This window comes from Cynocephalus volans, chromosome 9, assembly GCF_027409185.1.
Source record: "Cynocephalus volans isolate mCynVol1 chromosome 9, mCynVol1.pri, whole genome shotgun sequence".
Lineage (NCBI taxonomy): Eukaryota > Metazoa > Chordata > Mammalia > Dermoptera > Cynocephalidae > Cynocephalus > Cynocephalus volans.
This window is the reverse complement of record NC_084468.1, coordinates 1,639,736-1,650,558: the sequence shown is the minus strand read 5'-3', so window position 1 is coordinate 1,650,558 and position 10,823 is coordinate 1,639,736. Positions and strand designations below refer to the sequence as shown.

The 10,823-nt window shown below is 48.5% G+C and overlaps 1 protein-coding gene and 1 non-coding gene across 2 annotated transcripts in view; both read right to left on the bottom strand.

Annotated features, from left to right (window-relative positions):
* Positions 1 to 192: 192 nt before the first annotated feature.
* The window catches only part of NSD2 (nuclear receptor binding SET domain protein 2), an 89,800-nt gene continuing 79,169 nt past the window's right edge, over positions 193 to 10,823 (bottom strand). Inside the window, exons 19-22 of the mRNA XM_063107294.1 lie at positions 6,702 to 6,843; positions 6,304 to 6,410; positions 4,924 to 5,128; positions 193 to 3,662 (exon numbers count right to left, since the gene is read on the bottom strand). Of these exons, the coding sequence (XP_062963364.1) occupies positions 3,391 to 3,662; positions 4,924 to 5,128; positions 6,304 to 6,410; positions 6,702 to 6,843 (726 nt within the window). The 3' untranslated portion in view covers positions 193 to 3,390. The remainder of the gene's footprint in view (positions 3,663 to 4,923; positions 5,129 to 6,303; positions 6,411 to 6,701; positions 6,844 to 10,823) is intronic.
* LOC134386709 (small Cajal body-specific RNA 23) lies at positions 6,952 to 7,075 on the bottom strand. Its single transcript, XR_010024533.1, has one exon. It is a non-coding gene; the product is annotated as a small Cajal body-specific RNA 23 (non-coding RNA).

Genomic DNA, 10,823 nt, shown 5'->3' with positions numbered 1-10,823 from the left:
GTAACTGGAAACATGGAAAAAATTCAAAACACAATCATAAAATAAGTGTAAGAAAAAAGACTTTAAAGTTTTTTTAATACAAAAATACTTGTACACAGTTTTTCAAACACAACTTTCCACTTTAAATGCTATTTTTCCCACCTGGCAATTCTCAAATCTATATTTCAGTATATCCCCCCCACCCCCCCAAGTGAATTTCAAGTTTTTAAGTCTAACTATCAAACCTGGTGATAGCACCCAGTATTCCTAAAAGGAACCTGACCTTACATTGTATCAAATTTAGACACCAATAGGTATGTTCAAATTTATATTTAATTTCTGACGGGGCATTTCACATCAACAGGGTCTGGTGACACCACGGTGCCCAGTGGACACAGTATCTTACTCGACTGCCTAACAGTCATCAGCTACACTTACAGGATCAAGATATTTGGCAACTGACAGCTTGAGTTAACTTTAATTAAAACAGGCTTATCTTTAATTACAATTAAAAATAAGGTAATTCTGGAAGATGGGCATTGTATGCATCATGGTTTAGATGTCAAGATAAATACTTCAAAGGTATCGAGAAGCGCAAACCTGAGTGTGTGGGACCCAGGCAGCCCTGGGCAGGCATCGCGGGGAAGGGAGGGCTGTTCCTCAGAGGACAGGACAACTGGATCCTCAGCACTTTAGGTGCCAGAGGCATTTCCCCACGAGTGGCCACATCCCTGTGACTGCACACACAGTGTGCCAGACACCCATGTCCTCAGGCCAGTCCTGGCACAGACACGCCCCCGGTGTGTGCAACACAGGTCTAGGCGCAGCATGCAGTGCGTTTCTGATGCCAAGGAGACCTGAGGAGCTTGACAGTTTGCTGTGTTTTGTTCACATTGACAAAGGATTGAGACAGATGTTCAGAAAGCCAGCCCTCAAAAACAAGTCTCCCCCAGACTCAGAACAAAAGCTGGCAGGTCAGAGAACTGGTCATGTCACGGTCACGGCTGTGTGCCAGCCCCGAAGGGGAAAGGCCCTTCAAGTTCAGAGCCACTACTGCAAATCCTTGTGTTACTTGGATTTATAAATCAGTCGTCTACAAATTTTCAAAGTTAGTGTTACTTGATCATTAGTTTTAAGTTTTTGAAAGGGAAACCACATTTAAGATTTTTGCATATTTCCTTCAGAATATAAAATAATTTAGAAATAATATCAAAGTGACTCAAAAATCGTAAGATTTTACTATTGTCACATACAAAAGTTGGTCTGCTCCCCAAAGTGTACTGCAAAACCAATTCTAATGTTGGATCTTATGCAGAAGTCCCTCGGCTGGTAGGAAAGGATCTTTTTTGACAAGTGACATGAGTCCACACCTGTCAGAGGAGTCCCCAGGGCCAGGGGCTCCAAAAGCCAGAGCCATGTGCACTTGGGGATGCCACGCAGCCTGTCACCGGAACAACCTTCCGAATTTAGGGCATAAACAGCATAAATCTGGACCAATCCAGTATTTTGTGAAGACAATTTGAGAGAAGTTAGAGTTCTAGAGTTGTAAACTGAAAAAATACACCCAGTCACCTGTCTTACAGGCAGGTGCGTTTCCAGAGGTCGCAGCCTACACGTGCAGAAGGAGTCAGCCAACTGCAAAGCTTTTGCTTTTTTCTTTTGGTCCTTTGTATGGTTACTTTTTTTGGACCATGATAGGAGAAAGGCTAATGGGACGGCCACCAGTCAGTAAAACTTTCTCCTGGTCAGTGCTGCGGGAGGTGCCGGACCCTGCAGGTCCTCACACCTGCAGCACAAGTGCAGGTCAGAGCCATGAGCAGTCAATCTTAGGCCCAGCATAGACCGCCACACTACACGGTGAGATGAGAGGATGTGAAAGAAAGAGGCAGCCTCAGGTGCAGTTTTGAGGAATAACTAAACTTTTCTGCAAATAGATGTTCTCCTTAGATTAAGAAAAAGCACCTGCTGCTGAGGGGTCTCTCGCCCCCTGGCGTGGAGACAGGCAGCCCCTCAGGCCACACAAGTGCCTTCCTCCTTTCTCGGGATGCTCCAAACTTCCCAGGGTCAAGAGGAACCCTCAGAAAATAAGAATCGAGTCTTCCAAAGAGAGCTTAGTACTTCTCAGATATTTCTCACTTTGTGGGGGCTGGGCCTTTTAACAATACATAAGATAATTGAAGCCTCATGGGGAGACGGGCATCAGAGCAGGCATGCATACACCAGGCAGGCCTCGGGCCCTGGGAGAAGTGCTTCTTGGTGCCCTGGCTGTCGCAGCACAATCCACGTCGTCTGCTGACAGGCCCACATAGTGATGAGACGGAAACCACTTTACATGGCACCAGTTCTGAACTCTGGGTGTCTCCTCAGACCGAGCCGCTGGGTCCCTGCCAGACCAGTGCCTGTCACTGACAGCACCCTCAGGGATTCCCTACGTCCTCACTTCCTGGATTCTGCACAGACTATGGTGTCATGCCCCTACTGAGTCATGCCGTCTTGCCCTGAGAACTCAGGGTCACATCAGTAAATACACATTTCAGTTGGTGGTGATTCGTGAAACAGGTTTAGCAAAAAATAAACTGACAACAAAAGCCAGAAACTGGTAAAGAAAAACCAAATGAAAAAAATATACAAGGTTTTCCCCCAAATGTTGATAACCTAGTGTGTTCAGAAGACAGTCCCAGGTGAGAAGTGGCCCGACCAGCCAGACCAGGAAAGACGGCCTGGCACTTAGTCCAGATCCGTGAAGAGAGTACTGTGGGAGGAGGCCTTACAACACTGCCACTCTCGCCACCCGTGGGGCCAGCTTCTCACTAGGATGGAAAAGAAGCATTTTGAGGAAAAATTCACATTAGTACAAAAAAAAATCATACAACTTTCCAAAGAGCAAAATGATGATCAAAATCATGGTTTCCAGGGAATCCAAGGTCTGTCCCTGCGCAGACCCCACCCTGTTCTCTCCTGAGTGAGGACAACACTGTAAGCAGATGCTGAGCAATATTAGGATTAAAGAGTTAATAGTGATCCTTTAGGAAAAATACTATTCTATACATTTCAGGTGAGATAAAAACATTTCATATGCCAATTAATTTTTGACCATACCTTTAACCTAAAAAAATAAAGTGGGAGGGCACCTTGACATCATAGAAATTCAAGTGTAGCTGTAATGCTGTGTAGTAAGGCTTGTGTGTCCTGGGATGCCGAGCCCCATGGCTCCGACGGTGATCAGTGCAGACGCAGCGGACGCTGCCGAGGGTGGCTCAGTGGTGGGAGGCGCTCCCTCCCAGGAGGCCTATACGTCTGTCGCGCGGCTATGACCTGGGTCCTCCGGGCCAGTCCCATGCTGGCCCTCTCCCCGCAGGCAGGGCTGGCTGCCCGTCGCCGCCCCTGGATCTGGCCAAGCTGCGCCCGGCGCTATTTGCCTTCTGTGACCCTCCGCCAACACCTTCTTTTCTTTCTCTTGCCCTTCGACTTCATTGGTCCTGGAAAGGGTTTCTCAGTCTTGGTGCTTCTACCTGATTCTGTCCCCAAGTCATGCTCGCAGCAATATGACTGCCCATCCTGGGTGGAGCTGAAGGCTGTCCCATCTTGGTGGTCCTTACAAAACGAATTGGGGCACAGGTGGCAAAATGAAGTGGAAGGTTTGCCACACACGTCACAGTGGTGCCAAGGACATTCCCACTTCCCTGCAACAAAGCACAGAACATCAGCAGACAGGAGCCATGGAGCCACAGCAACTTCAACGTTTCCTGAGTGAAAGGTATTTGAAGAACGCGGCTGGCCAGTTGGCTCAGTTGGTTAGACAGAGCGTGGTGTTGTAACACCAAGGCCAAGGGTTGGATCCCCATACCAGCCAGCTGCCAGAGAAAAAACAAATGACAAAAAAAACCTGTCTAGTCGAATGCAAATTAAAACAGTCCTGGTGCAATGAGGGACATGGCTGCTCCATCCAGCCTCCGTAGAAGGCACAGGCTCCCAGTGGAGCCTGAACTCTGCAGGGCCTCCAGGTCAGCAGTGACCACCAGGCCCCTAAACACTGAGGATTAGCTTTTCACTACCTTTTGGCACCTGAATGAAATTTTACTGGGTGCGAGACTGGCACTCCAGCACTGAGGGGACAAGCACAGGGACAGCTCTGTGGCTGTGGCTCTGCGCATGGGTCTGCTGTCCACTCTGGCTTGCCCCGTGACCCTCCTATTCACAGGGGACCAATTCCCTACTCCGACATTGATCTTTCTGGCATCAGTTTGTGAAGAATCTGTGTTAGGTCAGGGATAACTCTATCATCCACTTTTGTCTGTTAACCCTGGTTTGTCGTCTTTTGCCGCACACTTTTTTTTTTAATGAACAGGTATGACGTCTCTTATTATAGCTTTTCGGTTTGTTTTTGGGCAAGGGCCTCTTTTCTTCTGAGATTACAGTTACTATTTTCATGGTGATGCCCATGATCTGTCTGAAAAATGTGGTGGTGGAGGCAAGTGGAACCTGCTGTTTTCTTCCACACAGACAGCAGATCAGCAGATCTGCAGCTCTGCCTCCTGAGGCACAGGCGTCACCTGGAGGAGAGCATGCCTGTGCCTCCTGGGCAGGGGCTCCGGGCCCTCCTGTCCTGGGTTGCTGCAGAGAGCCTTCTGGGAAGAGCTCTGCTCCTAGGACCGCCTCCCTCTTCCCCCACCACCACCTGGCATGGCTCATGTCAGGCTCCAACACGAACCAGGGCTCCCACAGGCTCCACACTCACCACATGTCTTCTGTGCTCAATGCACAGATCTAGAATGTGCAGCTGGTGAAAAGAAAGTGAGGACTTTCACTATATGAGTGACCAATGAATTTGCAACCCGGTGAACTCAGTCAGCAGAGGCCCAGTGAGAACAATAGTCCAGTGGGAAAAGCCTGTCACACACGTGGGGCTCCCCCAAGAAGCTGCCATGGAGCCCAGTCACCTACCGAAGGGCCGCTTGCCCAGGCCTAGGCAGGACAGGTGATAAGCCTTGGTGCAGAGCTTGCGGTCACACAGCACCAGCTGGCCACCGTCGCCACAGCGGAAGCACTCGTCCTCTGACTGCCTCCTCCCCTCCCCTCTTGCTCGACGCCTCCTGGTCTTCTTCTTCGTCTTTTTGCCCTTTTCCTCTGAAGAAAGGGATGCTGAGGTCTAGAATCAAGAATAAGCACAGTTCACTTAAAAGAATTACACAGACGGAAGCAACAAAAGGCAGACCATAAAGAGAGGTCAAAAGAGCAAGGGTCAGACACAGGAGCTTCGGGTACTGGCGGAGGCAGTCCAGTGTTAAGAAAAGAGGGAAAAAGGGACATGCCCGATGGGGTGGTCACCAAACACAATCTTAGACCCATGTGCCTTGAGCTGAGCACAAAGACTGACAAAGCACAAACTTTGTCGAAAGCCTCCTGTGGTAACGTGTTTTAGTGGCTGGCAGACGCAAGGCTCTGAGACCTGCTGACTGGACACATGGGCGAGGGATGCCACCCACACACAGAGCCCCTGCCCGCCCCCCATACTGCCTCCTGAGTTCTCTTCATTGAGAACGTCAGTGGGAAAATGGCAGCAGGGGCGGCAGCCATTGGGAAGCACCACTGACAAGGCTGAACTGCTGCCCATGTGCTCAGTCCCTGGTTTTGTGCAGCACAGGGAGGGAAATAACTGTTCTGGGTGCAAGTGTCCCCCTAAATTTACGTTCTGGAACCTTGGATGTGACCTTACCTGGAAGTAGGGTTGCTACAGATGTAGTTAAGGTCATATTGGAGCAGGGTAGGCCCTAATCCAACACGAATGGTGTCCTTAACGAAAGGGGAAATTTGGACACAGACATGCACAGGGAGGATGCCACATGAAGATGAAGGCAGAAGTCGGGGTGAGGCTTCTACAAGCCAGGGAATGCTGGAAACCGCCAGAAGCTGGAGGAGAGGCCTAGGACAGATTCTTCCAAAGAGCCTTTGCAGGGAGCACAGCCCTGCCCACACCTTAACTACAGACTTCTGGCCTCCAGCACTGAGAGAGAATAAATTTCTGCTGTTTAAGCCCCCTAGTCTGCGGTGCTGTGCTATGACGGCCACAGGAAACATGTCCAGTGAAGAACTTGGAACTGGCCTCCGTGAAGAAAAGGCCTTGCCTGCCAGACCATGCTCCAAACCCGCTGTCCCCACCCACCACAGGGACCTCGCTCCTGCCCGTTACAGCAACAAGTCAACTTGGAAGAAGCCACTGTTTGCTAGAAGACACGTGTTCCCAGATGTCTGAAATGTCTGAAATGCCAACAGCAGCTGTGAAATACACAGAGCTTCGTAGAAAGGAAGTTGCAATGACTTTACCTTTGGCCTGTCCCCAAGGAATCCGCTGCAATTGGAAGCTCCGCATCGACAGACCGTTTTTTCGTTGCCCAAACAATCAAGATTATAATTAAAAGTCAGCTCTGTCCCTGGGAGGAGAGGAGACAAACGCCACACTAGAAACACTTTCCTTCTTTTTAGAATACTAAGGAGCTTTCTCAGGTCTGTAAAATATGCTGTTATTTTCATATCTATATGGCATAATCCATGGCTTTTCAATTTTGCCTCATAAAACAAATACTCAAAATAAAACAAAACTTCCAAACCACCACCCACCTCCCCCAGAGCCTTTTCAGTCTGGCCACGTGCAGCATCCAGCAATAGACGCTCTGCTGCCCGCATGGCCAGAAGCCCCCATGCTGAGTCACCAAGTGTTGTACCTGCAGGAATGTCACACACAGCAAATAGGCCCACTCGGGTGTCACCATTCACTGTCCACTTGAGGGTCTCACAGTTGGGCTGGCAGCTGTGATTCATAAATCGAGAATAGTTTCCTTTGGGGCCAGCATCAATTATACGGTCCTATAAGGTGGAAAGTCAAGTGATATACGTGGTCAACTTTTAACAATTACATGTTATCTTTAAAGAGAATTTCACTGTCATAAGATATGTTGGACAAGTAGTGTTGCTTGTTGTACTGAAAACCATGGTGTCCCATGTCAACTTGGACAGGACACCCCCAAACCAGTCCTGTTTCTCTCGCTCATGGAGGGCAGGCCAGGACCACATGGAGGGACCAAGCCCCGGCGAGCATGGTAAAAATGGGACAGGGAGCCAAGCCCCCAACACCGTCTGTGACAAGCAAGGGAGCCGGAAGAAATACTTGTGTCACAAATGACTGAAGTCCAACATCACAGCCCACAAAAAACTTGCACCGACAGACAAGAAGAGACTAACCCAGTTAAAACACGGGCACAGGATAGCGACAAACACTCCCCGAAGAGTAAATCCAGGCGGATGGATAGAAGGGAAGATGTTCAAGTTCCCAAGTAGCCGAAGAAAAGCAAATTAAAATGACAGCTCTGATTTTGCGTCTATGACGCTGATGTCACTTTCACCATGATGAGGGGCCACCACGGGGCTAGCGGGACAGTTTTGAGAAAGCAGTGAGAGTCACAAATAAAAGTACACTGTGGTCCTGGGAATCAACCACTGAAATCCAGCTGCCTGTATGCAAAAGGATATTTGCATCTTATGGGGCAAAAACTGAGACAGCACCAGTGCCAAGCAACAGGGAAAAGGACAGACTGGACAAGAGCCTGACCTCTTCACTCTGGAAGTCTCGAGACCCACTGCACAACTGGGTAGGGTCCCTGTTCTGTGAGGGGAGTAACCAAAGGGAGGGAGGGGAGGCTTCAATGGCCAGATAAAGGACCACAGTCACCAGTCAACGCAGGTGTATTGAAAGGGGACACCAAAGTGCAGAAGCCCAGAGGTCCACGGCCGTTTCTCCCGGACCCAAGAGCACGTGCTTCAGAAGAAGGCAGCAGGCCTGGGCATCACTGTTCACACACCACCGCTTCCAACAGTGGCCACGATGTACCCAGACCCTGCCACAACATACCTCCCTAGGTGCCCCTGCCCAGGACGGGCTGGCCCTGGTGTCCCTTCTACACACTCACACCAAAACTTAATCTACACCCACACCCCTGGCTCCTTTACAAACAAAAAAGGCATCAGAAGCTGCCGCTCTGCAGCACGCTGTGTTAGGCACAAGCACGCGGCCAGCTGCAGTCTCATGTTGTTCCTCACACTCCTTGCACAGGTGTGCACACGCCACCTGCCCTCTACTGGCGAGTTTTTAAGCTGTTTCCCAGCTGTGCTGTGATGCTGCTGCAATCAACATGCCCACCTACATGCTCTAGAACCCTGAGATGAGAACAGTGCCAGTCGCCTGCCCACAGCAGGACAGCCCCAGTCCTCAACACCTGCGGCATCCCGATGGGCCCACAGTATTTTAACCCACACCTCTCATGTTACTAGTGAGGTTCAGTGTCCCTTCCTTTTTACTGGGATGTGTATTTTTTCATCTGCAGACAGTCCACCACGTCTTTACCCTGTTTTATCTTTCTCTGAACTGATTTGCAAGTGTTTTCTATATATTCTGAATATCAGACCCTTTATAACTATGTGTCAAAACCTTTCTTATATGAAAACACTTGAGCTTTAATTCTATAGTACCTTTTCTCACACACACACAAAACAACAAGATAAGTCAGAGGAACGAATTTTAGAGGTTGGAAAACAGAAACAGTAGAAAATATTGTTTTTCTTTTTAAAAAACACACAAAATATATTTTCAAAGATATATACACATCCAAGGGTGAATTCCAAGCCCAGTAGTGTGGATTTGTGTGAACATGGCAGAGAAGCAGGAAGTGGGGACCAGGAACCGTGAGCACACACCGCAGCTATGGGGCACAAGGAGACCGGGAAAGGAGCCGACCCTTGTGACCAAGTGGAGTGCAAGGATGGCTGAACACCCCAGTCATGAGGTACAGGAGGAAAACAAACCCAGAATCACTTTCATGAACACTAAAAGATCATCTGAGGAAATTCAAACCCATTCCTGATGAAAACTCCTCAGGAAACCAGGATTAGAAGACACTTCCTTAGCTTGATGAAGGATACGGAAAGCTGCCGCTGGCTGTGTGGTTGCAATGAACCAAACACTCAGGCTAGATTCAGAAATGAGACAAGGCGTGCTCGCTGCGGCTGTCCCCCCAGTACCGCAAGTGCTGCGTGGTGTGGCAAGGAGAAAACCAGTGGAGGAGGAGAGGCGAAGGGTTTTTTTCAGAGAAAGAGACAACGGAGTTACGGACTCCGTAACAAGGCAGAGAAGCTGAGTGCACGGGTTTCCTTCCCCTCTACCCTCCTCTCACATACGCAAAGCCACAAAATCATGGAAATGCACGTGTGTAAGTGGAGTGAGTTTCTGGTGCAAAGATACCTTGACAGTTTTACAGCAGGGCATAGAAGATGACGTGAACGAACAGTGACAAATACTGTTTCCGGTTAGGAGATGGAATGTTGTAAAAATATAAATCTTCCCAGATGTAAGTTTACCACAATCTCAATAGAAATATTAATGATTTTTAAATAAACCTGGTCAGGCTGTCCATATGGAACGATAAATCTGCCACACTAGCCAGTGCTTTATCTTGAAGCCTTGTACAGGAAAGGTGGATGTGTTCTGGGAGGCGTCACAGTGCTCATGATGCACTCCTATGAAAACAGCATGGCCCAAGCCCCAGAGGCAGGTTGCAGGGTGCTCAGTGGGGGCGAGGCCAGGGCCGAGGTCATCCACCTAGCAAGCACTGATGTCTCCCCGTCACTTCACTTACAAGGATAAATTCCAGGTGGATTAAAGAGCTAGGAAAGTGTGGGAGATATGTTTTATAATTTAGGGGCAGGGAAAGCTGTGTGAATCTTTGGAGCAGTTACTGGCCAGATTGGAAAGACCCAGGGTTCTTGTCACAGGGGCACCCTTTCTACTGTTGGTTTGATGGAGGTTGATTTACCATATAACCCATATCTCTGCAGGTGCTCACAGCCGCTCGCGGTGCTCAGGCCCCGTCTCCCTGCCTTCCAGAGTGTTGCCCTACGTTTGGAAGATAGTCCTTTCTAAGATGTGTCATCTCAGCTTCTCAACTCACCACACCTTTTTCCACTGCCCTCTGAGCTCTCAGTCTGCTCGGGGCAAGCGCCACTCAGCAGGCCTCCACACCTGTTCTGCACAGGTGCTGCTGGTCTCTGCTTGCAGAGGGACTTTTAGGTTGATAAATCTGTTTTGTCTGTCTCCAGTTTCACCGGAGATGCACTTTGTGTCCCCTCCCCCCACCCCTGGAAGTGAACAGCCACTCTCCTCTACCAGAATCCTATGTATGGATTCTTAATCTGACTACAGATCTTATTCTCTTTGATTTTTCATTAAACCCTACATTTAACATCTTCCCAAGCTGTCAGATACACATCTAGCTCACACTGCAGCCCAAGGTCCCCTCAATCCCCACAACCATAAATAGCAAGAGCTGAGTCAGGACCCTTTCAAGGCCCTCTTCTACCTGGCCTGGCATGAGCTTTCCTTATTACCATTAAGTAGTGACCCTTTTTGGCCTTTAGCAATGTGTTCTTCAAAGTCTAGCTTATCTGATATTAACATAGCAATAGCATCCTTCTTTAGATTAGGATTTGCTAAGTTTTACATTTTTTTCATACTTTTACAACCTATCTGGTTCATTTTTACTACATATATCACAGAGATTCAAGTTGGATTCCTTATTTTTAGCCAATGTGAATCTTAGTCTTAACTTACAAATTTAAGCCACTTACATTTATTATGATTTCTGACATCTTTGAATTCTCTAGTTCTCACCTTGTGCTTTCCAATTACTATCACTTGTTTTTCTCTTCTTCCTATGTCACCTTCTACTGGACTGACTTTCTTCATGGTGTTTTTTACCCTTTAATAGTATGGAAGTTACACCATCTGCTTCTACTCA